The sequence below is a fragment of the Pygoscelis adeliae genome, unplaced genomic scaffold, assembly GCF_000699105.1.
Source record: "Pygoscelis adeliae isolate BGI_AS28 unplaced genomic scaffold, ASM69910v1 Scaffold4, whole genome shotgun sequence".
Taxonomy (NCBI): domain Eukaryota; kingdom Metazoa; phylum Chordata; class Aves; order Sphenisciformes; family Spheniscidae; genus Pygoscelis; species Pygoscelis adeliae.
The window spans coordinates 9,687,163-9,714,797 of NW_008824986.1; the positions used below are offsets into that span (position 1 = coordinate 9,687,163).

Genomic DNA, 27,635 nt, shown 5'->3' on the forward strand with positions numbered 1-27,635 from the left:
AATAAAAACAATAACACAAAATATAAAATAAAAATATGGGGGGAAAAAAAAAAAAAAAAAAAAAAAAAAAAAAAAAAAAAAAGTAATTTTCCCAAAATCTCTTCCAGGAAAACTCTTCTGCTTGTATCCTGAAGAATTTACATACAAAGAAATGAAACCACATCTACCAGCCAAAATACAGGAATCAAAGCTAACTAGCATGGTTCTCTTCCTGAAAAGGATGGATATAGCAGGCTTCGGACACTGTGACTTCATAAGCAGGCCGGGTAATGATGATGCACCAATTTTCCATATTTTTATTATTACTTTTGCAGTTATTTAAAGATTAATTTTGTCCTGTTATTCACAGTACTATTTTTTATTGAAGTACTTGTAACAATATTGCCACTGCTTTTACCACTTACCTGCTAGAACAGTTCATAATGCAATAGTTGCACTAGTTGCACTTAGAAAAATGGATCAATATATGAACTGTTCGCTCTGAAAAAGACCATAAAGTATCTGAATGGAATTGGAATGAAAAAAAAAAAAAAAAATCAATATTCCAAATATCTCCTCATCTAGGTTTCATATTATTTTCCTGGAACCCACAAAGAAAATTTGTGTCCCATTGTACAAGGCATTGTACAGATATCTAACAAAATATATTCCTTTAATCAAAAGTTTACAACCCAAATAAACTACTGTTGTTACCTAGGAGATATATTTGGAGGAAATCAGCTTACTTATCCTCCAGCATCTCCCACCTCAAATTTACAATAAGCTGTTATTGTTAAAGACAATATCATTTACAAAATAAACCTGAATAAACTTTCAATACTAGACAGGGAATACACTGAATTTTGAGGTAAGAGTGTGACAAAAGTGGTTGCTTTTTTTTTTCCCCTCCATATTTTAGGGCTTTTTCTATAGACGAAATATTATATTCTCCTCTGTTCTGACCTACCACAAAACCCAAGTAGCACTCCAAATTCTGCTGTTGATTTGAAGCCAATTAAAGTGAGGGAAACAGCACTGATTTCACTGGTTTGGGGATCATGTGACCTATTGCTAGCTTCATTTATGATAATTTTCCAGTGCAAATAGGAAGAATTCTTATATTATCCTCCTTTTCCTCATGCACACACATGATCACTTGTCTTCCATGTGTTGTGCACTGTAATTAATCAGTAATAAAGAGTTTAATTCCCACTGTTGGATGTTGTGATAGATTGTAAGTAGAATTTTTAAGTAGAATTTATTCTACTTTTCCCTTGTTTGCCTGTTTAGCAGAAACATGCCTAAAAGAAAGGTGAAAAAACATTGCCAGTCTGAGTGGTAACTAATTCAAGACTGATGAGAATTGGAGTGTTTTGGCCTTGTGAGTGTCACCTCCTGTGTTGAATCTAGGAAACCTTCATGGAAAATGGTTATGGAATACAGTTGGCTTCCACTCAAATTTAGAAAGTATTTTACTAAAAAAAATAAAAAAAATTCTAAAATGTATCAGTGCTTTTACTGGATATGAAGAAAGCTGTTCCTGAACTGTAGAATGAATTAGTAAAGTTACATTAGGAAAAGCATTCAGTATTTTTGGATTTAAAAGCACAATGGAGATGGTTGGTATTCAGAGAGAATGAAATGCTAGAGGTATTTAAGGACTTCACAGATGTAGGAATTCTAAGTTTTGTCTGTATTTTTGAGATAATGCAGCTGAAGAAAGCATCTTGCTGATGTGTACAAAACTGCAAAGGCATTTGATGAATGCATCAGGTTTACTTGGATGGGCATCAAATGTGAAAAAGTTTTTGCTAACTAGATCAAAAGTGTGAGGTCAAGGTCTTGAAAACTGAGGAATTACTGAAACAGTGTGAGGAATGTTAGACAAACTGTTTGAACAAAGAAAAAAATCCCACAAACACTGTAGGGGGTCCACTGAAAGGAGATGAGAAAGTCTGCACAATTTCCTGGTCTCCTTCCTGTCTTAAGGCCCCATGCAATTAAACATTTGAAACATTGCTTTAATTGTCTAGTACAACCCTTCCTTTATCCTCGGATAGATCACACACTGGCTTTCTTTGCCTTGGGGCTTTCTTTTTCCCACTTCTGAGCGGGCAAGGAACCTCTCTCCTACCAACACTTAAGTTATACCCCTACCACAATTCTCCAGAGATTACTATAAAGCTCACACTATCCGAATACAGACAGTTTGAAGTACCTGGTGTGAAATACGTTTGTCTGAAAGAAACAGGAATACGGAAGTAAGCAAATTTGTAAGGGGAGTTAGTTATTGTATTAGACCAACATACAGAATAAAAAACACATGTCAAGCTTTCAACCACATAAAACCTTCTTTTGGGCCCTTCATCCTCCCAAGATATTTGGGTCAATGATCTCAGCCTGTGAAAGCTCAAGTTTTCTCATTCTGTGCTGAGACAGCCCCAATTTGCTGCACACACTCAATGCCACACAGGTCTCTGGTGGCTAAAGAAGCACAACATCCTCCAGCAGAAGCAGAGACTGACCCTAAAGTCACGCCATGGAGTCCTTGCTGCCCAGCTCTGAATACCTCTGGTTCCCAGTTAAAGGGTAGCCCTGAAGTGTCTTCATTGCTAGTCATAAGGTCAAATAGATGTTACACCTTTCTGGATTATGTACTGCAGGAGAGTGTTGCAGAGGAGGCAAAGAGATGAGCTATCAGAGATGGAAAACATCCTCTCTTGAGCAAGAGATTTTAGCTTCCCAAAAAGGCTTCATTGTCTTTGCTGCAGTCAGTTTAGTTGCATAAGCCTTCTGTAACCTGAAGTGATGAAAAAGGCTGAGGAAGAGGAGGAGGGGTCTCTGAGATGGTATACAGACCTAAGTGAAAAAGATGAGCGACAAAGTTCACAAAACAAGCAGTGTGGCTCTTCTGACCCTAAGAAAACTCCTGGGCATAAACAGCTCTTATTCACACCCACTACCAATGTATACAAAGCCAATTTGCCCACCCTCAACCAAACATGGCACAAGATCAACTGGACCAAAAAACCCCCCCCAAACAAGCAAACAAAAAAACCGTGGCAGTATTTCCATACGCTCTCATTTGACCTGGCCAAATCAAGAGCTGTTCAGAGCATACAGATACTAAAAACACAAATAGCCTTTCTATTTCTCCCCAGCACAGTTTGTCCTGGGCTTGACTATTCCATGTCTCTTTGCCTCCTTGGACTTGATTTCCCTTTGAGTAAAGGGAGTAAACACATTGCAGTACCTCCCATGTGCCACACATGCCACAGGCTTTCCTACGCACCGTTTCTGTTCAGCTAACCTTCTCAAGTTTTCTTTGCAATTGAAACAGATGGAAGCTTTGGGTTTTTTAACCCAAAGTGAATTTCTCCTAAACAAAATAATGTTTTCACTGAGGTGAGAGAGTAACATATGGACATGAACTGGTGAACAAACAAATCAAAAGTACACCAAAATTCATAGCAAGAATTCAAAGCGAAGTACTTCACAGTCCATTCCCTGTACATGAAGTAGAGAACATATAGCAGATAAGGAAAAAAACAAAAATTACATCAGTAAAACATTTTATTTCTGCTCAACAACAACGCGCACAAGTTTTTTTTCTGCTGCTTTTTGAGGAAAAATAAAAGCCTGGATTAACTCTGACTCATTACTGCATTACAAAAGCAACAAACATGTCAGACTTACAGCTGCTGCATTTAATTCATGCTATAATCGAGATGAGCAAATGCAGCAGACTTGTTACCCTTTTTAGAATTCGTGAGCCATATGAAAATGTATTTGGCACTGCAGTTCTGAAGTGCATTATTTGAATTCCTGTGCCACTATAATAGGGATGTGTTTACATTTTTATCAGTTAATCAGCTAGATCTTTACTGTGTTATATAACGGGACAAAAGAACTCCTTTCCCATAGATTGCAGCAACGTTACGTTTTTTTGTAAATCACTGGAAAATCCTTATTTAAGCTATGAAAATCAGTATAAAGATGAAGCCATGTAAAATTTCCGTAAGAAATCAAGGTGAAAGCAGTTTGCAGATTCTGCATTCACGCAGAATTACCATAAACAATTTTCAGATTAAAATATTTGTTGATGGTCATGGATACCATGACATTTGAGACCTATGCTATTATAACCCCACTGAGAATATATTTCTAGAATATCCATAAGAACAAGAGTTGTATAAATGTAAATAATTTCAAATTGTTTCAGAAACAAAATCTGTTTGCAAATTTTTTCATTAAAAACAGACTGTCAAAGACAGAAACTCAATGCACAATTTAAGGTCTGCTCAACAGAGATCACTTCATGGCAGATTTATTATCTTAAGTTCGCTTGTTGATTCTTTGATGTTTTAATTTCTGAATTTCATCGATTAGATAGTATTACGTATCTCCTAATGAAAAGCTTTCTGATAGCATAGACACGGCCACAGACTTCATAGTCTGTACTGCACAAATCAGTGCAAAAGCATAAGAGGAATTGGAGGAGGTAAGGACCGGACAGCAAACAAGCACAGGAAGCAAAGTATGGACTGGACAACCTGACCCTTCGCAGCAGTCCCATATCCATAGGACAAGAGGCATCAGGAACGGGAGTCAGGGCAGTATGTGTAGCCCAATAACTGACCACATACCACACTGAATGTAGCCAATTACTTAGAATAGGGAGCTGGTATCACAAAGGGCACCCCAAAAATGAAAAGGGGTAGCCCAGTACTGTTAAAGCTGGACTACTTTCCTGTCATTCACTAGAGAGTAACAAAAGAAACCAAAGTGATTAAAAATATTTTTTATGCCATTATATAATATTCTTTAGATTATACTCTTTGTGGATATACACGTTGCACAGTCACGTATATGCTTTGAGGATGACATAAAGCAGATAGAAAACCAGCTTCACTAAACAGTCAGTGCTATCCCTGGTGTGTGGATATTACTTGGTACATTTATGTTAGGAAAATGCAGGTCAGCCTCTGTCCTGGCTGTCCCTGCTGGCAGAAAAGCACAGTAGGCACCATTACCAGCCAGCTTGGAGGAGTGAAGAAGCAGCATAAGGGGGAATGGAAAGACTGCAAAGTGTGAGTTTGGAAAAGTAATTTTTAATGATCAACTATAACTATAATTTCAAAATAACAGCTATAGAATTGGTGGCTTCAGAGCATGACAGATTCACAAAAAATCCTACTTCAGACGTTATAGGGAAAAAAAGAGAATCAGGATGAAACCTGCACACAGCAGCTTGTCGTTGCAGAAGAAAAATCTTTGCATAAGTTGAAGAAAATCTGGCACTAGATTTCTCCGTATCTTCAGTTTGCTATCCAAGGAGCAATGTTAAAAAACAGTAACAGAAAACGCCATTCCCCAGGAACTGTCTCCCTGCAGTAATTACTTTGGCAGTTCTTCATGCTGTTAAGCCTAGCAGAAGCTGGAAAAACTTGTGGTTTGCCAGGCAGTGAATCAGCTCTTTAAAGACAACATCCCTTCACCTGACATTCATGTCAGCTGTAACTTTATAACAGTTATTTCCATGGAAAGAAAAGATTTATCAAGAAAAAGGTATTTTACATATTCAACATTTTCACAGAGTAGGAGACCAGAACACAGGACCCGTGGATCCTCCAGATAAGCACAATATAGCCAGGTAAATGGACTACTAAAAATTATGAAATTTACATTTCATTCTTGTCTCTAATATTCACTTATTACAGGACTTTGGGCAAATTGCTAAATCACTTGCTTCCTTATGCGACAAGAATAATACTTTTGTATTTATTTTATCACACCTTAAGCACTTCAATTTCAGCCATGTAGGATGGAATACTGAAAAGATTAAAGGCGCAGCTACCTCCAGAAACATAACTTACTCTGTTCATGTCAAAGTTATAAAAAATGTGAAACGGAGAATATCATTTTAAGTCAGCTTGAAACTCTCAGATAAACTATTTCAGTGCTAACAATAACATTTAGTTACATATTTGCTTTACTAAGCCTAAGTATGATCAATAGGATCTGTATTTATATAAAACTGGTCAGATTTCCTGAAACAATTCCAGAGCAACCCAGTCTTAAGTAGCCAAAGAACACAGGCAAGGGAAAGAAAATATCAGATAAGAAAATACCTTTTAAACTTCCAGGGATGTGACAGTTTCTTGTTGAAAGCACAGGACACATCGTGAGGATTCTTTTTAACTTTGCTCCTGTGAAAGCAGCAGTTGAGTCACAAAGCCTTGTGGTTTGCCTCAATGGCAGCAGTAGATGGCGTTGGCAAGCACCCCTAAAAATAACGATACTTGCTTGCTAGAAATCATTATAAGACAATGCAGGTTTCTGTTCTTTAAGGAGGAGCTTTCCATATCTAAACATTTACACTACTTTTTTTTAATCATAGTTTTTTAGACAGGAACCATACCATAAAGAACTCTCAAATGAGCGTTTGCTGTTCTTACAATGGCTTCTTATTTTGTGCCTCAAAACGCTAGACCCATATCTGAAAGTCATATTCTATTTTTGTTGTGGTGGTTTTCTGGTTTTTGTTTTTGGTTGGTTGTTTTTTGTTTTTTTTTCTTTACTGTTCTTTCACCAGCTCTAATCTACCTTTACTATCTTGCCCTTTCTAGCACAATAAAACTCCAGGAGTCTTCTTTTCCTTTTTTTTTTTTTTTTTTGGTAACACTCACAGCAAAATAGAGAAGTAATTTGTGCTTATAAACCTCAAGACAACTAACTCTGGCATAAAAATGCAAATTACTGATGCTATCAGGGGATTGAAATTGGCTGCCATATAACCATATATTTTGTAAGTTCTAGCACAAACTACTTTGTTGATTTCTGGAAATTAGCTTTCCATGATTTCCTAGTAATTACTATATGTCTGAATGACAGTTTTACTCTCCCTGTATTTTCAATCACTGATATCTATTTCCTGTCACTGACTCTTATTCTTCATCAGCTGTTACTTTTCATTTCTTTAAACTTCCTAAGTATTTTCTCTTCAGATGCTTTAGCTTTTGCAAGGGCCCATCTTTTATCCCATTAAACCTCATACGTCTGATAACATATGTTCTCTCTAGACAAAACCCCATCACGTTGTACAGGCAGAGATATGAATCTAATACTGAAATGAAACAGGTCCACAGTTTTAGCAGGAATTTACAGACACCTGAGAGAATTTCTCTGAAAACTAACAGTAAGTGTTTTAAAATTAAGTGAAGTCACAACACTAACAGATGTACACACTGGAGAATTTCTGTAAAAGCTCATGTGAGGGGAATTGATAAACTATTTTTTCCCTTCAGACATTAGTAACAGAAAAGGGTTAAAAACAACAGGTGCTTGCTTGCTTCCCATTTTACTTTTTTTTTTTTTTACTTCATTATAACTAGTTAATTACAGAGCGATGGCAATAAACTTAACAGTTCACTGCCAACAAAGTAAAAACCCAAACTCAAGATTTTCTTTCAGGAAGGCAGGGCACCTGAAGTGCGGCATTATGACTAAATGTGACCTACCAGTTCCTTACAGGCTTGCTTTGCTTTTAATCTTCGTGATGCAGAAGTAGGCTGCCAAAGACAGGTTCCCGTTCATAATGAATTCAAGCAAGAAATTATTTCTGGTCATCTACTAATGAAGACATAAGAACAAATACACACCCTGCCTGTGTGGGTAGCTGTGGTTATGTTTTGGGTTTTTTATTTAGAGATTTTTTTGACATTAATATGCAAACTGACAGCAGCGCACAGAAGCCTGAAAAATTGCCAGTGCAGTCATTAGTTTCCCAGAGCTGGGTATGCCTGGCTGGGGATGAGGCCAAGTCCTGCTGTAGTGGAATTTTTGCCATCAACTTCAATGGGACTAGAATTTAACTTGTTATCCATAAACCAGAGAAAAAATATCAAACAGTTCCTTAAACTGGAATAAGAAGAAAGTTGCTGCAGTGATAGGAGAGCAGTTACAAATTTAAATGAACTGGCACTCATAAAAGATATTGAGCATTATAATAAGACCTGGAATAGAAATCTACCTTTGAAAAGGGCTGGGAAGAAAGAGCCTTCACACTTCAAGAGTTCCCAAATTTCCACCAATGTCTTTCATGCTCTAGCAACTACTTTTTGGAGAGTGTAGGCTTGACAACTTCTACTCAGCTTTCAGGTTCACTCCCCAGAACTGTAGCCTCCATGGTTGCACATTAAGCTCTTCTATGCTTGTTTTGCCAAAGGGACTTACTTTCATCAACAGCAGATTTCCTACAGACCTGCTCAAGTTCTCATTCTAAGTACCGATTTGCTTAATCCAGTCCTTTCAGACATGTTTTCTTATCACTGGAACTGTGAGGGTCTGAATTCATTACATCATTCTTTCAGCAGAACAAAGTGCTGCTGAGAAAACACTTAGACTAATTTTTTCAAGATCTAAAAAAAAATGTCAGAATAACGCTTCACATTCTTCTGGCACCATCTATCAAAAGAAAAAGCAGTCAATAATAGTAAAGGGCTAGGGTATACAGAAGCTGATTCTATCTTCCACTGCCTCAGAGGCAGAAAAGCAAGAGAAAAATAATGAAAAAAAGTGATAATGGAGAAATTCAGCAAGATACCTAATGAGAAAGGAGATCCTTTGTCAAACTCCTTTGTTATTTACTCCCATCCAGCTGAGAGGTTCAGAACAGCTACTGCAAATGCCATCTTTTGGTCTATCGAGAAATAACTGATGAGATGAAATGATAACTGATGAAAAAGGTATATTTGTGTCCGTGTGTATAAGCCTTTTTTTGTATCTTCAAATTTTGTGGGTTGTTGTTTTCATTCACCCTCATCCGTGAAAGAGGAAGATACACCTGATTTGTGGAGGTACTCCTCATAGAATATGCTTAATATACCATTGATCAAAACTGAATTAATTGAACAATTAACCGAATTAATTGTTGATGCTCCAGCAGTCTTCAGAAAAAGCACGTGGACCACTTTAGCCTGAAAGCTTGGTGTTCAACGTATGCAGAAGCAAACCTCCCTACCACTCTTGGCAGGCCTCCACTTGCATTTATCTAACATCTAAGATACAAACCTATCACTTCAGTCTTTGTTCTCCTCTGCTTTCACTGTTCAGACCCCCATCTTAAATGCTAAACTCTAACTCATGATATCCTTCATGTTAGCTTCTGTTCAATCCATCTCATACTCATTCTCCCTACTCACTGTGTGGCCCAAACTCACTTATTTCCTACTTTTTTCCCCGAATTAGTCTCTGAGCCTACCTAATTATTTTCCTATATTCACTCATTTTTTCTGCCTCACTGTTCTCACTTCTACCTACGTAGGTTGTAAGGAAGTTATAACCTACAATAAGGAAAAACTGAACATGTAATTTCGTGCAGTGAGAAAGTACAGCCAGTTGCTGGGGAGACATTTTCTTTTACTATGTTCCCATTTTTCTTCTCACATCATGAAAAACTGTGTAAAATAATAATAATAATTAAAAAAAGGCAACCAAGAGAATGATAAGACAGCTACAACTTCTGTAAATGCTTGTCTTTTGGTTATACTCCTCTTTCCTAGAGCTGTTGTGCCTCTCTCAACACCCCTCAAATGTGACTACCCCTGTTTAAAAAGAACGAACATGCACACAAAAAATACCTGAAGACTGCCAATAGCGGAAGTTTTTTACATAGTCTTGGTGCAATACACTATTCAGCACTCACTGTGTCTTGACTTTTGACAAAAACTGCTCTGATAGAAAAGATCAACAAAGTTATTTGCAGCCCTGTAATTGTTACCCCTTATTTTCTTCCTCCAGAACATTCTCAGCCTTCCGTTCCTCTCATTTATTACTTTTTCTTCTTACCTGTTGTCAAATGATAGAAGCTGACTTCTATCATTTTCACACAGAAAATATACAACGGAAATATTATAATGAGAATTCAGCCATTCATTTATATGTAGCCATTCTCAAGAATTTGAATTATCTTTCCTTTTTATCAGCTCCTGAAAGCCTGATGCAGGCTTTGGAAGATCTCGATTATCTAGCAGCCCTGGATAATGATGGAAACCTTTCTGAATTTGGAATTATTATGTCAGAATTTCCCCTGGATCCACAACTGTCAAAGTCAATTCTGGCTTCGTGTGAATTTGAGTGCGTTGATGAAATGCTCACCATTGCGGCCATGGTAACAGGTACTCATAAATAATGTCTTACTGCATGGCTTGTGCCACCTGCCAAATCCACGCAGACTTTCAAAGTCTATTCACAAGGGCAACCCAAAGGCAAACTTTTGTTATTCACATCCTGCTTATTTCAAGTAAATTAATGCCTTTGGCTGTTTTAAGTCTTTACTTTAAGCATGGAATGAAACACAAGTAATGAATTCATAACTAGCACTCCGATTCCATGCTTCAGATGCCCCATTAACTTCCAACCTTTTGTCAGAAAGCATACACAGAACATTCCTTCAAAATAAGCTTTCTTATCTCATATTCACGTACATTTGTTACGGACTGAAGCAGCAAATTAGGGGAAGTTCTAATTACAAACAATGTTGAACTGTTGACCTACAAAAAATTACTTTGTAATCTCGTTTCTGCACTTTAAATATTTTATGAAACTAACTAACCTTAAGTATCCATACCATTCTGTCCAGATGTATCACTGCTCCTACATGGCACTGTGAGACAAACCAGCTGGCCCCAAACGCTGGACACCTGAAGTCTGGAGCAAGCACATTTATATTAGAAGGTTGTTAACTACAGAACCTCTTTCATTTGATGTGACAGAGCTCTCAAACCAACACATAAACCCCAGAGAGTTAAAACCTATTCATTCTGCAAAAGCTGCTATTGAAATCTTAATACATCAAAGATGCACAAAACCAAAGATTTCAGGGTAACTGAGAGGAGGATGACACTAGAAGAAGTTCAAAGAGCAAATAATGACAATGACTTCTCAGGATCCCACCAGATAGTGCAGGACAGGGCTAGACTTAGATACTTCCAGGTCTCTGTTACATAGTGATGTTGGCTCCAGCAATATTTAGCTGTCTCACTTCTCTCCACAGCAGCCTCCTAACCACATAGCACTATGCTACTTGTTTTATGACATAACCCTAGTACAGAACCAATGCTTGAGAGCTATCTACTGCTCAACAGCCACAGCTTAACCTTGTCTGTAGAGAATCTTGTGGCATGGCATTATTATGCTCTGCCCAGAGGGAATACCCTAGGCCCAGAAATTGGTGAGGAGTCTTAGGCTGCAAGGACATTAACCCACAGGATACCAAGCTGCATTAGTTCTTCTCCTTATGGAACAACTTGGTTTTATGCTCAAGCTGGCTTGATTTTTAATAGTGGTCCTAAACTTGTGATAAAATTTTTAAGTACTTAAAACAAATGTAAACGATTGAGCATAGGCACATTTTCATTTTTAAAAAGCTCAACCGTCTCAAAAGACACAATTACGTAGCACAGCACCACAACAGAAGTACAATGCACTGGAAGGCACAAGTTTAAACATATATGAGCAAATTAAGGCATTACATCCATAGATTTAGTTTCTTTCTGTATTAAAGAAACCATATGCTTGGATTCTGGATAAATTGGATCATGCCATTATGAAGCACTTTTGGCATCAGTCTAGGAGAAAGCTCGTCACCTTCTTTTGTGTTTACAGCACAAATTAACTAAACAAGAGATCGAAAGAACGGCCACATAAATAAAACCTCAGTGAATACAATAGATTCTTCAGCAGCAATTCAACACTTAAGATTAAAGGGAACAGAGAAAGGAAAAAAAGAAAAGTATCAGTGGAGTTACTATTTGTGCATGCACCTACGTGTCTTAATAACCACTGGCTTGATTTTTTTTCTAAGCTCCTAATTGCTTCTTACACGCTCCTCCTGGAACTGAAGAGATTGCTCTTACTTGCTGGCGAAAATTCTCACACCCTGCGGGAGATCACTTTACTCTTATCAACGTCTTCAATGCCTTCAAGGAAGCCAGTGCAAACTCCGCAAGTCAATGTAAGTGTACCCATACCAGACAAAATGAAGCAAGTTATAACCAATTTTGAAAAAACGAAACAAAACCCCCCAAACTGTTGGCATTTCGTTCATAAACCCTGTTTGAATTATTCTTTCTAGAATTGCCAATTTGCAGAGAAGAGAAACCTAAGATAGTAGCCATTACAAATGAATATTAGTTTTAGTTTATTAACTAATTGAAAGTGACCTAGTACAGTGTACCTCATCCAACAAGGATACGTCAGCACTGTTACTATTGTCACTTGAAGTGACATTGTTCAAAAACAGAAAGATGGTTCCTCCTGTAAGGGCACATAATCCAGGTTTAAGATGTGAAACGACATAAACACAGTTGAGAAGGGACTTGATTCCCCCAGCAGCCCAAAAATTCTGGTGTTTTTCTGAGAGCTGTCAACTAAAAGTTTAAGGGAAAAAATTGAAATTAGTAAAGTTCACATTTACAGGAAACCAAATAAAAGCCAGGGGACTGCACAGCAGTCAGAAGCTCTTTACAGTATTTTTCTGTGCTCAGACATCTTGCTCACGTTCGTTTAGCCTGAGTCCATGTCCTGGTTTCAGCTGGGGTAGAGTTAATTTTCTTCCTAGTAGCTGGTATAGTGCTATGTTTTGGATTTAGTATGAGAATAATGTTGAACAGGGCTCGGTAGGCATGGGCAAGGCCCCAGCATGTTGCAGTGATCTGTGTCTCTCTGGAGTTGCCAGGGTGACAGCATACTTTTTCCAAATAAGGGATTTTGAATATTTTTATTCAGAAAAATATAGCTAAAATCCCATAAAACCAAGTAAGGATATCAAGTATTGCCCACACACTTTACAAGTACTTAGACATTGGAGTGACAGATTTGCATATACTAAGTAAAAACTTAAGACAGGACAGTAGGATTGCTTCACATTCAGTCATGCTGAACGTTGAAGGTCGGTCCAAGAGAACTTGTCCTTTACCAGCATGCAGGATCATCACCAGCACTACAAATGTGATTTCGGTTCCATATCCTGGCCTGAATCCAGAAAGCCTGAAAATAGAGTTGCTATTCTGTTTGAGGCTATTACTTTTTACAGACCAAATAAGGGATTTTAAACATTTTTATTCAGAAAAATATAGCTAAAATTCCATAAAACTAAGTAAGGATATCAAGTATTGCCCACTCACTTTACAAGCAAGATCTATGAGCCTAGGTTGTCCATCTGGTTTTTGTCATCAGAATTTCGGACAGCTCTGACACAGCTACTCACTCAAAAATGTTTTTAATCTATTGCACCAGTCAAAGAGCATTTTACAGAGCAGTATCTGTGGATAGTACCTACCAGTAAGACTTTGCTTCAACCTAAAATACTGTTTTTTCCTCCACAGACTACAGTAATGAGAAATGGTGTCGTGATTATTTTCTAAGCTGTTCTGCACTGAGGATGGCAGGAATTATCAGAGCCGAACTAGTAGAGATTATGAAGCGTATTGAACTTCCCATTTCGGAACCGGACTTTGGATCAAAAGAAAATATACTAAGCATTAAGAAATCTCTCTTATCTGGTTACTTTATGCACGTAAGGAAAAATATTGTAGTTTCACTTACTGCATTGTTAACTTATATAGAATGCTTCCAGAGAACTTAAGAATGCTTCCAGAGAACTTAAGTTAGGTAGTGAAATCTTTTGATCATCAGAAAGGATAAAAGCCATTTTTTCCACAGTTTATCAGACAAACACTTCTGTCAATTCCAACCTTCTCTCCGGGGTTCAGCTATCACAGCATGAAGTCCCCACGCTTCACTGCAAGAGGAAAACTGTCAATATGCCTTTCACTCAAGTTTTTTACCTCAAAAAACTCTTTAACTTGTAATATTCTCTCACACATTATTTCCTTTTTGAAGATGTTTTTGTGAAAATACCCTGGAAACAGAGAACTGACTTGCTGAATATGTGTAGGTATATATAATACACAGCTTTCTTCATCTCAACCAAATGAGGTACTGTGATTGTAAACATAAACAAGAACGATTAATTTATTCCCACTTGAAAACATGCTTTCCTTCATACCGCTATGCTCTACCTAAATACAAGAATGATCCCTCCAAACTACGCTACTTCAAGTGCCCGGCCACACATTGTATTTATAATTCTCTAAGAATACATCTTTTTTCACACAGACCCTTCAAAGCCCACTGCCAAGTTCAGATATTTACTGTATAAGCCTGCCCTCATTTGTTGCAGGCACTTTCTTTAACTCTAAGCCTCATTTCATAGTATCTAGTCCCTAGCTTTCCCACAGAAATTTGGGAAGAGGTCTAGGCTCTCCAGTTGAAAGTATCTGAATACAAATTTAATTCCTGGTTTTAGTAAAATAGGCAAACACTGATCTATGCATCTTGTACATTCAATTAAGTAATGGATAACTCTTTGCTTTTTTTTTTTTTTTTAGATTGCTCGTGATGTAGATGGCTCAGGTAACTACTTAATGTTAACACACAGACAAGTGGCCCAGCTTCATCCTTCCTCATCATATTATAACAACAGAAGGATTCCTGAGTGGGTGTTATTCCACGAGTTTAGTATATCGGAAGACAATTCCATCAGAGTTGTCTCTGAGATATCACCCAATCTGTAAGTTAACAATGATGAAACTGTTTCTTCACTCATACCTCTACCACAAAAGCGTAACTTAAGTGACAGACAGGGTGAGGATGTGTGTGTACATTGACAGCAATGCTTGGAGACGTCACTCCAGTCATCTTCTCCCTTTCCTTTATCTCTGTCACAAAAATAGCTACCTTCTGGTTCTGTTGAGAAAACATTCCAAGCATAACTGATTCACTCTAGGTAGGGATTTTGGTTTACAAAAACAAACCAAAAAACCCAGTAAAATAGGCATAAGAAAAGGACAATCTTCATATCTAGTCAAGCAAGAGGAGCTGGTATCACTGGAAGGGTGAAGAAATTGTTGTTTTTTCACACTTTTTATATTCACTAGTGAATATATGTGGAATAAATTTTATTTCTTTGCTGCCAGTATTGTTCTGTCATTGTGTGTACCTCTGCTTGATGTCTTCATTTTCATTCAGAACACCCACTGAATTAGAGCTCAAAACTATTAAAAAAGGGAAGAATTGATCTCATGCCCTTACTATTCTTTTCATGCAAAACAAAACATCATTTAAGTCAGCCTTTTGTATTTCCTAATGTCTGCTGATCTGTTCAGGTACTGAAGTAAGTCTCAATGTCTGCCACTCTAACTGTAATCAATTCATCCATTGAAAAAAACACCTTACAAGTAGCAAAAGTTTCTTACAAGGTAAAATATACAGAAAAAAAATCAAGGAAGAGTTAACACAGCAGTGTATTCACAGATTAATCTAGCTGGAAATTTCTTTGTTCCCTGAAAAGCTATTTTCCAGCAAATCTTTTTCTCGACATGTTTTATGTACCCAGCCAGCTAAATCACCCCGTATCAACTGTTTATGGATTCAGGAAAAGACTACAGTCTTTCTTCTGGAAAAATCTCTTTACACCAAGAATATACATTTCACTGTCGTATCTTTTCTATTTTCAATGTTTATATGAAAGCCTTTTTCATACTTCTATTGAACCAAAAGTATGTTCAAATCCAGAAAAATTACTATTTAATGCAACCTGCAGCATTGAGAACTGAACGACAATCACCTGAAGTGTAGACTGAGTACATTAAGTGCAAGTCTACTGAAAGCCCAAACTACTACTACATCTTGCAGAGAGTTTTGGTTTTGAACTGAAATACCAACTTTGCAGCTGTATGCATCAGCATGTTGCTGGTGTCTGTTGTAGAAGCCTGGAAATAGCTATTCAAACATTTCAAAACTCAATTAAAAAATAATAATGTTTTGTCTTATTTCCTCACCAGATTCGTGGAGCTGGTACCTCAGTATTACTTTAGCAATCTTCCTCCTAGTGAAAGTAAAGACATTCTGCAGGAAGTGATCAATCACTTGTCACCTGTTTCAACCATGAAGGAGGAACAGAAAACTAACAATGACAGCAAAGAAAATGAAAAATTTCCCCAAACTCCCACTGAACAAAGATGTATTATTCAGTAATTTTAGACTAAACTATCATATATTGGACAAATATAAATAAATATACATCCTCATCTTAACCCATGTAATTATTTCGAATTTTTGACAAATGTATTTAACAGAAGAAACATAGAAAAAGCACTTAACAAAAGGAGTTGCATGTATTGTTTCGTACCAAAAATGTACGATTTAGTTTTGGTGATAAACATATTGAGCAGATCTTCAAGTTTCCTTGTGACATTGGGTTTTTATTGACTGCTTAATGATGATACCAAACTATAAGAAGATACAATATTTAAAAATATTAATTTGATGGATATTTGCAGTTGTACCACCTAGTTGTCTTCTAAGTGTACAGAGGAAGCATTTGGGCAGTACAAAACCACTAACTCAATAGCAGTCTTCTGAAAATACTGTGAAGTCATAATTCTGCATGGCTGCTTTATAAAAAATGGTGTTTATAGCAAAGTTCAGAGCGAGAGATAGTCTTTGAGTTTATCCATAATTACATTAATTCCATCAGCTGGAACTATCATAACAGTCCGCAAAGGTTTCATTGGTACATCATCAAAGGACCATCTGCCACCCAAACAGGTGTCACTTTCCTCTTGCACAGAGAAGTTGAACTTCAGAAGGGCTTTCTAAACAACAGAAATAAATGCATTAGAATTAAAATTTTTTATTAGCATGAAGATAATACATCATCTAAACAAAGTAAAAATAACGACCCTATTATGAACGTTTATTAAGAAATAGTTATTTTCTTCCCTCTCAAAAGGTCCACCAAAAAACCTACAAGATAATCTACTATTAAGTGTTTTAAACTATTTGCTTTTCACAGAATTTACATAATTCATATGAAATTCTAAAATGATTGCTATCATTATAGTTTGGTATCAGAAAAAAAGACCTGAGAGGGGGTGTGTGTGGGGAAAATCAATGCCCTCTTTATATGCTTACTGTGCCTCATTTTAGATGGTTTTAAGACAGCATCTCATTCCATATTATCACATTAAGAAATGCCGACCCTTAGAAGCTATTGTGCCAACTAGCAGGGATGCTTGACCAATAACAGGAATATCAGGCTCTTAATAGACCTTCAATCCTGGAACAAGAGCAAACCACTAGCTGCGTAATTTTGAGAATTAGCAGATCAGCCAAAACCCAGATAAAAGGAACAGCGAGAGAGCGCAGGTGGAATAGAGCCTACATTAAAGATGATAGCTCTTGGACAGCCTCTAGATGGCTGGAGCCATTGAAAGTCATGTTTATAAAGGATGCTTCTTCAAATAGGTAGGTGTCCATAACGTGTATTATTTCTTTTCAGTGATATAGACTGCATACAGATAGAACGGTCCTTTTTTATTAGCTTTCCCAGACAAAATGCCTGATGGATAAGAAAAACTTACCTAACAAATGTTTCCAGTTCTCACACAAGTCAGATTAAGAACTACGAACTGAACTCCCAAGTAGAAAAACTTATCTAACCTCTTCCCTTTGCAGGGAAAGTTAAGATCCAGTCTCCTTTTAGGATTGCTATTTACTAACAGTATCTCAAGGCTGTAAATTTAATTTTGGAAGAACCATCAAATTAATTGAGTGACTTTGTTCAAGAACAAACAATTTGAGCAATGGAGGCCCTAAACCTTTAATCAATTCCAAGTCTGGTTATAATAGAGCTTTTCTTCTCCTCCCTCAATAACATTTTAAAGAACAGGATAAAGCACAGGGAACTGACAAGTGCAAAAAGGTTTCTCTCTGTTTTATATGGCTCTAAGTGTCTGCCTCACTGCATTTAATACTGTTTTATTGCAATCTAATTAACGTTATGTATGCTCAGGGAGGATATACACTCCAACACTAATTTAACACATATACATTATTAAGTACAGAGACTCACTTAATCTAATATCCTCCATAATGTTTAAAATTAATTTGTTAAAAACGCTAGAAAGACTTAGAAAGAAAAGCATGTTCAGTTTGAATCTATCCACTTGAGTTGAAAATTATTGCAATTTAGATAAAAGCACACAATTAGTATTTAAAATGCCACTCAAAATAAGAGAGATAAATACAAAATAGGCCTTCTAAAACATAACACCTGTGGACACGTGGGCATCACAGGCTTCTCCCCTTCAGTTTTTCAGTAACATGTTTACATAGAGTTCAAGTTCAGTTGGTAATGCTGCTGTGGCAGAAACACAGAAAGAAAATCCCAAACTTGTTACTGCATAGAGGCTACAACAGTATTCCCTACAGCTAACAATGAATTCACCCACTTCATTTTTCTTCTTCCCAAGAAATAAAATTCCAGCCATATCATAGCCTCTAACAGAGAATGTCATGAATGATTACAAACAGGAACCTTTGCCATTAACCATATGATACACGTGCAAAGACCTTATCTGGTAGGCACTGCCAGAAATGAAAAATAATGGGGTCTTGACAAAGCAGTAATAGTGTAGAATAATATTTTTAAAGCTTTGGAAAAAAAGAAAGAACAATGAAAAATTCTTTGCATTTCAAAGTACATTTTCAATTTAATTTCCTGCATCTTCCCCTGTCCTGATTTGGCTTGGGACCAGCAGAATTGTGGAGACAGGTTGCCTTAGGAAATAGGAAGTAATATTTTCATCTCAGTATTTTAGCACTTTTTATTAATATATTCGTCCTGAGTAGAATAGAGACAGAAAAGGGAAGTGATAGCTACTTGTTTGGATCTTCAAAAGTTTTTTTATTCTGAGCATTTTTTGAAAGTAACAGGTATCCAAAAGGAAATAGATAAATCAGCTTTCCACATAATACCAACAACGACGACACAAATGCAGAGCTTTGCATCTGTTAAGTTTCTTGGGAAGACATCTCAGAGAAACACATTTAACTGCATTACCAAATCTAAATAAAGCCTCAACAGCTGTTTTTTCTGACCCAGGACTAACTATGTAGAGGCAAGAAAGAGAGGTCTGTGTATTTAAGTATCAACATGCACCGCAGATGCTGATCGAGACTCTAACAACAGATTCCTCTGCATTTTTTTGAATCTTTAGTCTTCTAAGTGCTTAAAGCTGTGACACATGATTAAGTTAGAGCACCCTTGCAAGCTACTACCAGTTGTTTGAGCAGCCACTCTTACACACCACTTGTGATGTAAATCATGTTAGCTTGAATCTCACTGACAGATATTCAAGCTAACTTGCACTTCCTGCAATTTACACACCCGCAGTCAAGTCTTCTCTGTTCAGCTGACATAGCAATTTAACAAGTCTTTCACATTTCTTATTATTCAGATTAAAGACAACTGCACTGTTCCCCAAATAAAAGGAATTTCAAACTTTTGTAAACTCAGAAGGCCTGGGACATGCTGCTAAATTCAATATCCGGATTTATTACCATTCATTCGTCCTAAAAACGTGGACATTCCATTCACAGTATTTCAACAAGCCTGACAATTATTACATTCAATTCAATCTCTTCAGCATTGCTATAGGAGTAAAGAGATGAAGTTTGTTAATTCTTTGAGGCCAAGACACTGGCCTCAAGACAAAGTAACACCTGATCTTTCCCCTGAAGTCTCTTCTTATTTCAGGTATTTGAATTTTTCCATCACCCTCATAGCAATGGAGACCCTATCAGGTAGTAACGCTGCCACAGGCAGTCTATGCCATACCATCTTATACTCAGGTTAATTGTGACCTGATACAAATAACAGATTAGTAAATTCATGCCAATACAGAGGATCAATTTAATAATTTGGACTTATGGATGGCACACCTCTCCATGATTCTCTAAATACAAAAGGTGTTGTGTTCAATACACAAAAATAGGTTGCTTGCTCATCTCTTGATACTACTCTAAAAAAAGCTGGATTTAATCTAAAACATATGTGACCGTATCTTTTTAAAAGCCCCCCTTGAATTTAAGGTGAAACATCTTTTTTGCTGATATGTAAAGAAAAATAAACATTTTAAATTAAAAGAATCACATGTTACCTCATAAAAGAATTCTTCCTCTGCATTTGCAAACATTAATTCCTCCTTTTGTTGACTTCTCCCTTCCCTCCTCTTAGAATTGCTCTTTGTGGCTTCTGTAAAGGTCTTGCTGATAAGAAGATAATAGTGGCACTTTCCACAAGGTTTGTTTGTTCTCTGTGCCTCAGTCAACTCTTTCCTAAAGATAAATAAATGTTTACACATACAATTTAAACCCTCAACAAGTGTATAAGTAAACCTTATAATGTATTAGTATAGAAAGGATATTCATATTGCAGCCTATTCTTTTACGACTGCCTCAGAAAACAGCTTTTGCATACACATTCCTAGTATTTAAACATACTATTTGCACTTTAAAACAATAAAAGTATGTCTTTCCACACCTCACAATGTAACTCTTTTTCCCCCCAGAAACTTGATCATGGTAGAGTCTGTGAAATGACTGTAAGTGCAACTCTCCTGAAAATACATCACATTATCACCTCCATGAGGAACTATAACTGAAGAGCCAGAAGATACTCTTGCCCACCCTAGTGTTAAACATGTTGTCACTGTAACACTCCAAACCTTTCAGACAAAGAGGCTGAGACCTGAATTTGAGTTGTGACAAGTGCTGTACTAGTGGTAAACCTCAAAGCCAAGCCTTCAAGCATCTCATTTCTTTCTTTAAAAACCTTCCTGGCCAACCCTATCAACATGTTTTCTTTCATATCAAAATAGTAATTCCTTAAAGGTCCATTTTATTGTTTAAATGAGCCATGACAGCCGTCAACTTAATCTGACTTCTAATCTCATCTCACATGAGAGAAAGGAAGAAAAAAGAAAAAAAAAAAAAAAGAAAAAAATAATCTTAATTTGATTACTGGAGTTCCTTATCCAACATAATTTCCTGGTTCTCAACATGGCACTAAAACAATAACATGCTGTATCTCAGTGGATTCATTTACTTACTGTCACCCAGCCTACGACACAAATCCATGAATCGGTAGAGATCAACCAGCACCTAACCTGCTTCACTCATTTACTCGAAACTAATCAAAACACTGCATATGGTTTTCATGGGCCAGAACTCATCCACCTTATAAGCCTGTCCCTCAATCCAATTCTTCCATTCCAGAGCCAGACATTAACACATGAGCAGAAACACTGAAATTGCTCATTATCAGCATGCTATAAAAAAAAAGCTTTCATTTTTAAATTTTCCTAGATTGATATGAAAATAATCTGCAATGTGAAGATAAACAACAATATACACACAGCTATTTCTGCAGACCAGCACATATTCTTAAATGATTTCCTCTATCTTAAAGTATAAAGAGTTTGAAAAGCCTAATGATATAAAAAAAAATTAAAAAAATAACTAAAGACCTTATATGAGATGAAAATATTTTTTTCTGTTCATGTCTTACTTATATCTATAGTATCACCTGTCTTAACATAGTTCTATATACATAAGATTTCTGAAAAAATATGAAGAAAAAGTACTATTCAACATCACGTCAGAAAAAACCCAAACAAACCTACTGAAGCTGCTGGTGCATCGGCAGAGCAATCTGCGGTGGTACATTAATGAATCTTTCACTTAGTAGAAGACCCACAGGCTTAGTATTGTCATTTAGGAGCTTATTCAGTTGTTCAACTACATGCTGTTCACAGCTCTTCTCACACCGACTTAGAATCAGTTCTTTGATTTGTTCAGCACACTGTGTACCCTAGAATCAAAAGGTATATTTTCTTTACATTACAGAACAATTATTTATACAAGAAAACCTCGAATGTGAATATCAAGGGAATATTCTACAGGCCTATTGGCAACTTCCTTAAGTGGTCTCTAAAGCACTGTACAATTTCTCTGAAATTATTTACCAACCTTGAAGCTGAGGGCAAACAAAGGTTCTTAACTGACAGGACCGCAGCTAGAAGCTGCAGCACCAGTACACTCCACAGGAAAACTCAAAAGCTGCGAAAGATGAAAAGTGAAGAAATACAAGAGGCCGACAGCTCAGTTACCCTGAACTACTTATTAGAGCTAGTTTTAACTCTCTATTCTCCTCTTTGCTTTATGTTTTGCTTTAGTGGGCATGGTGTTGTTGGGTTGATGGTTGGACTCGATGATCTTGGAGGTCTCTTCCAACCTTTAATGATTCTATGATTCTATGATTCTATGTTTGACCTTCAGCAAATTACGAAGGACTAAATCCAAAAGAAAGCTAAATGATGTGCAACTTTTAAGACCATAGTCCTCCATGGTGAAATTCAAAATCCTGATCCGGCTGTCTAGGCTTGTTATACAAGGCAGAAAAGCAGGACGCAGTGTCACTTATTACTGTCTAGACGTTAATGAGGAATACCAACCTTCCTTTCCATTAAGTTTAAGCAGCTTATAAAACCAAAGACTTCATCATCGTCGTCATCATCGTCACTACTGTCTTCTTGGATTTCTGCTTGCTATTTAATGAAAGAAAAAGCAACAACTCATATTGACATTATTCTATTTCCATTCTCTGCAGCAAGAAATGTTTTCCTTTCCAGAAGATGCTCGGCAGATGACAACCATCTAGGTAATCTGTACAAACACACAACCTACAAATTCTGGTTATGGTTATGAAAGTGCCACATCAGTGAATGTCTCTGTGTACTTGGAGCCAGCTATACAGAGAGCCAGAACATGTATCTTGTACAGCAGGATCTTTTGAAAGGCTAGAATTTGATAGCTCACATATAATAAGCAACATCTCAGTACAAGGGATGGCAATATCTTAAGCAAAACCAATTTCCTTCAGTTTCTAACATAGGGAAATAAACCTGCAAAGTCTTAAAAAACATAAAGCAATAGAGCTTTGATAGAGAGTGAAACAAAAAGCTCAACAAAACTCGCCAGTGAAAAACCTGGGGAAAGAACTGGGGGTCATACAGTTGTAATATAAGGATCAATACTAAACTTGGGCGGAAAAACTGTTGGCACAGGACAAAAAGGGAATGTATAGCAATGATAACATGCAACATGGTACAACAGCATAGCTGTGCTCTGGGGGCAGCTTGTTTGGGTTTGAATGTAACGTGGCCATGACAGCTTGAGCACTATACAGTACTGAACAGCTTCCTTAGCCAGGAGTAACTGAGGAGCCTCTGCAGAGTGCTCCACTGTCATAGCAAAAGTTGTTCAAGACTCATTTTGGGATCCTTTCCTATGCCCAAAGAACTCCGCACAAAAGGAAACTGCATGCAGGATATTTTTGGTCTACATCTCTGTACATCCTGAGAATGCACGGAAATCACAAGGTCCTATTTCTTATGGAGATGGTAACAAACTTCTCTACAGCATTTACAGTATTATTACTCTACTACACCAAAATTCAGGGAGAAAAGTGACATGCCTTTCATATGCAAAAAAAACCCCAATCAAAATAATCAACCAAATTCCTTATTTGACTGGAAGTAGGCATGGAAAATTTCAGCTCCCACAGAAGAATTATTCTCAAAGCAAGAAAGCATACAAATTACAAAGACAGGTTCCCCTTCTGCAAGTCCGTTATGTCATTTCAACATAAAAAGTATTGTACTTCATTTACAAACATAAATTCTGTCTTACCTTGATAATACTTCCAATATGATTCTGTTGTATTAATATATCAGTTAATTCAGCAGTGTTAACAGGAGCTTTTAGAAACAACTGGAAAATAAGAAACAAGTATTAAGATGTTCTAGGCCTGACGATATATCATGGGCCACTTAGTAGGAAAAAAGCCAGTAATTTCTCTAAGTTGTTATGCAACACTGTTCCATTTTTAATTTCCATTTACTGAGTTTGTTTATTTAACTTCCTCCAATACAATACTGTAAAAACTTAAAATCAGCTTCTTGAAGCCCTTGCTCCTCAACCCTCCACAAGCTGGCATTCTGCATACCTGGTATCCTTTTGAGTTTGGTATGATCTGAATGCTTGCTGAGCATAGGTTTACGACAGAAAGAGCCAAAAGAAGACTGGAAGCTGCCGTGTTGAACAGACACATTATTAGAATCAGTTCTTTGATTTGTTCAGCACACTGTGTACCCTAGAATCAAAAGGTATATTTTCTTTACATTACAGAACAATTATTTATACAAGAAAACCTCGAATGTGAATATCAAGGGAATATTCTACAGGCCTATTGGCAACTTCCTTAAGTGGTCTCTAAAGCACTGTACAATTTCTCTGAAATTATTTACCAACCTTGAAGCTGAGGGCAAACAAAGGTTCTTAACTGACAGGACCGCAGCTAGAAGCTGCAGCACCAGTACACTCCACAGGAAAACTCAAAAGCTGCGAAAGATGAAAAGTGAAGAAATACAAGAGGCCGACAGCTCAGTTACCCTGAACTACTTATTAGAGCTAGTTTTAACTCTCTATTCTCCTCTTTGCTTTATGTTTGACTTTAGTGGGCATGGTGTTGTTGGGTTGATGGTTGGACTCGATGATCTTGGAGGTCTCTTCCAACCTTTAATGATTCTATGATTCTATGATTCTATGTTTGACCTTCAGCAAATTACGAAGGACTAAATCCAAAAGAAAGCTAAATGATGTGCAACTTTTAAGACCATAGTCCTCCATGGTGAAATTCAAAATCCTGATCCGGCTGTCTAGGCTTGTTATACAAGGCAGAAAAGCAGGACGCAGTGTCACTTATTACTGTCTAGACGTTAATGAGGAATACCAACCTTCCTTTCCATTAAGTTTAAGCAGCTTATAAAACCAAAGACTTCATCATCGTCGTCGTCATCATCGTCACTACTGTCTTCTTGGACTTCTGCTTGCTATTTAATGAAAGAAAAAGCAACAACTCATATTGACATTCTATTTCCATTCTCTGCAGCAAGAAATGTTTTCCTTTCCAGAAGATGCTCGGCAGATGACAACCATCTAGGTAATCTGTACAAACACACAACCTACAAATTCTGGTTATGGTTATGAAAGTGCCACATCAGTGAATGTCTCTGTGTACTTGGAGCCAGCTATACAGAGAGCCAGAACATGTATCTTGTACAGCAGGATCTTTTGAAAGGCTAGAATTTGATAGCTCACATATAATAAGCAACATCTCAGTACAAGGGATGGCAATATCTTAAGCAAAACCAATTTCCTTCAGTTTCTAACATAGGGAAATAAACCTGCAAAGTCTTAAAAAACATAAAGCAATAGAGCTTTGATAGAGAGTGAAACAAAAAGCTCAACAAAACTCCCCAGTGAAAAACCTGGGGAAAGAACTGGGGGTCATACAGTTGTAATATAAGGATCAATACTAAACTTGGGCGGAAAAACTGTTGGCACAGGACAAAAAGGGAATGTATAGCAATGATAACATGCAACATGGTACAACAGCATAGCTGTGCTCTGGGGGCAGCTTGTTTGGGTTTGAATGTAACGTGGCCATGACAGCTTGAGCACTATACAGTACTGAACAGCTTCCTTAGCCAGGAGTAACTGAGGAGCCTCTGCAGAGTGCTCCACTGTCATAGCAAAAGTTGTTCAAGACTCATTTTGGGATCCTTTCCTATGCCCAAAGAACTCCGCACAAAAGGAAACTGCATGCAGGATATTTTTGGTCTACATCTCTGTACATCCTGAGAATGCACAGAAATCACAAGGTCCTATTTCTTATGGAGATGGTAACAAACATCTCTACAGCATTTACAGTATTATTACTCTACTACACCAAAATTCAGGGAGAAAAGTGACATGCCTTTCATATGCAAAAAAAACCCCAATCAAAATAATCAACCAAATTCCTTATTTGACTGGAAGTAGGCATGGAAAATTTCAGCTCCCACAGAAGAATTATTCTCAAAGCAAGAAAGCATACAAATTACAAAGACAGGTTCCCCTTCTGCAAGTCCGTTATGTCATTTCAACATAAAAAGTATTGTACTTCATTTACAAACATAAATTCTGTCTTACCTTGATAATACTTCCAATATGATTCTGTTGTATTAATATATCAGTTAATTCAGCAGTGTTAACAGGAGCTTTTAGAAACAACTGGAAAATAAGAAACAAGTATTAAGATGTTCTAGGCCTGACGATATATCATGGGCCACTTAGTAGGAAAAAAGCCAGTAATTTCTCTAAGTTGTTATGCAACACTGTTCCATTTTTAATTTCCATTTACTGAGTTTGTTTATTTAACTTCCTCCAATACAATACTGTAAAAACTTAAAATCAGCTTCTTGAAGCCCTTGCTCCTCAACCCTCCACAAGCTGGCATTCTGCATACCTGGTATCCTTTTGAGTTTGGTATGATCTGAATGCTTGCTGAGCATAGGTTTACGACAGAAAGAGCCAAAAGAAGACTGGAAGCTGCCGTGTTGAACAGACACATTATTTGTTTGTCTGTTTTTAAGGGCTGTAATTTATAAAAGAAAACCTGCAGGAAGCTGATTAACACTGAACGAGGTTTTCTGGGCAGCAACTAACACAATGAAGATGGAAAGATTATACACACTGTGGAAGAACAGTCCTACAGTTCATTGGGTAAAGTTCTTGAAACCATGGTTTAGGACACACATCTTCACTGTGGCTGTAATTATTTAATCTTCATGAGCTGAAGCACAGTAAAACTATGAATCAATACAGATAATGTAAACTGATGACCTTGCATAGCTCTTTAGATATTATTTATTAATGGACATATCAACCAAGCTAACAAGAAGTCAAAGTACCTGTTGTAGTAATTTCTTTATCCCATTATAGTCATTGTCTGATATGGAATGTGCTTCGAATTCAATATTCACTTCCTATGAAAAAGTAAAATAGAGAATATAAAATATACTTGGCAAGAAGCTATATCAAAACAAAGCTGAAGTATAAGAAACATGAAGACAAGTAATGGTCAACATCAGAAATGAAACTTATTTCCATCTTTCAGTAATCTCAGCAATTGTTACCGTTATCATTTCTTCTGTAATCTTTAGAGAGCATCTGTGAAAGTAACTTTTTAAAACTAACATACAAATTGAGTTGTGAACAAACCTTTAATGCTTTGTTCCTCCAATCTGGTCCACTCAATTACGTTTACCATAGCCACATAGACTCTTACTGTAGAGAGGCTTGATCCAGGCAGTTAAGCTCTTAAAACTGCAGGATAGGAGTGTAATGCCTTGGCTAAAGATGAAGATTGCTGCAGATGTTTAAACAACTACATCCAAAACCATATTTCTGCTATTTCCTGAAATCCTAATGGTATCATTAACCCCACTCTGGAAGTCTGTTCAGTAGGCACACGATGAGACCTCGTCACAGCAAAACAGAATGTGAACTCCTGCTTCTCCTTCCAGAACAAATGCTGTGCACGAACCAAACGTTTTTACTGGTATTCTATATTAATAGTACTGCCTGCCAAGGTTGCCTTGCCTACTGTTGTGGTTTAACCCGGCAGGCAGCTAAATACCACACAGCCGTTCACTCACTCCCCTGCCCTCCGGTGGAATGGGGGACAGAATCAGGGGGGAAAAAAAAAAAAAGTGAAATTCATGGGTTGAGAGAAAGACAGTTTAACAGGACAGAAAAGGAAGGGAAAGTAGTAGTAGTAATAATAATAACAATAATGATAA

At 37.0% G+C, this 27,635-nt stretch overlaps 2 protein-coding genes across 2 annotated transcripts in view; one reads left to right on the plus strand and one right to left on the minus strand.

Annotated features, from left to right (window-relative positions):
* DHX32 (DEAH (Asp-Glu-Ala-His) box polypeptide 32) overlaps nucleotides 1-16,080 on the plus strand; it is a 26,743-nt gene extending 10,663 nt beyond the window's left edge. The window contains exons 6-11 of the mRNA XM_009326016.1: nucleotides 108-266; nucleotides 9,966-10,157; nucleotides 11,846-11,995; nucleotides 13,368-13,558; nucleotides 14,433-14,614; nucleotides 15,888-16,080. Of these exons, the coding sequence (XP_009324291.1) occupies nucleotides 108-266; nucleotides 9,966-10,157; nucleotides 11,846-11,995; nucleotides 13,368-13,558; nucleotides 14,433-14,614; nucleotides 15,888-16,080 (1,067 nt within the window). The remainder of the gene's footprint in view (nucleotides 1-107; nucleotides 267-9,965; nucleotides 10,158-11,845; nucleotides 11,996-13,367; nucleotides 13,559-14,432; nucleotides 14,615-15,887) is intronic.
* A 206-nt stretch (nucleotides 16,081-16,286) lies between these two features.
* BCCIP (BRCA2 and CDKN1A interacting protein) lies at nucleotides 16,287-27,103 on the minus strand. The gene is made up of 7 exons (XM_009326017.1): nucleotides 27,035-27,103; nucleotides 26,745-26,819; nucleotides 25,984-26,064; nucleotides 24,747-24,842; nucleotides 21,573-21,760; nucleotides 20,049-20,226; nucleotides 16,287-16,700 (listed from the first exon to the last, which is right to left on the minus strand). Exons 1-7 carry the CDS (start codon nucleotides 27,101-27,103, stop codon nucleotides 16,530-16,532), a joined length of 858 nt encoding a protein of 285 aa, XP_009324292.1. The 3' UTR covers nucleotides 16,287-16,529.
* Between the last annotated feature and the right edge of the window lie 532 nt (nucleotides 27,104-27,635).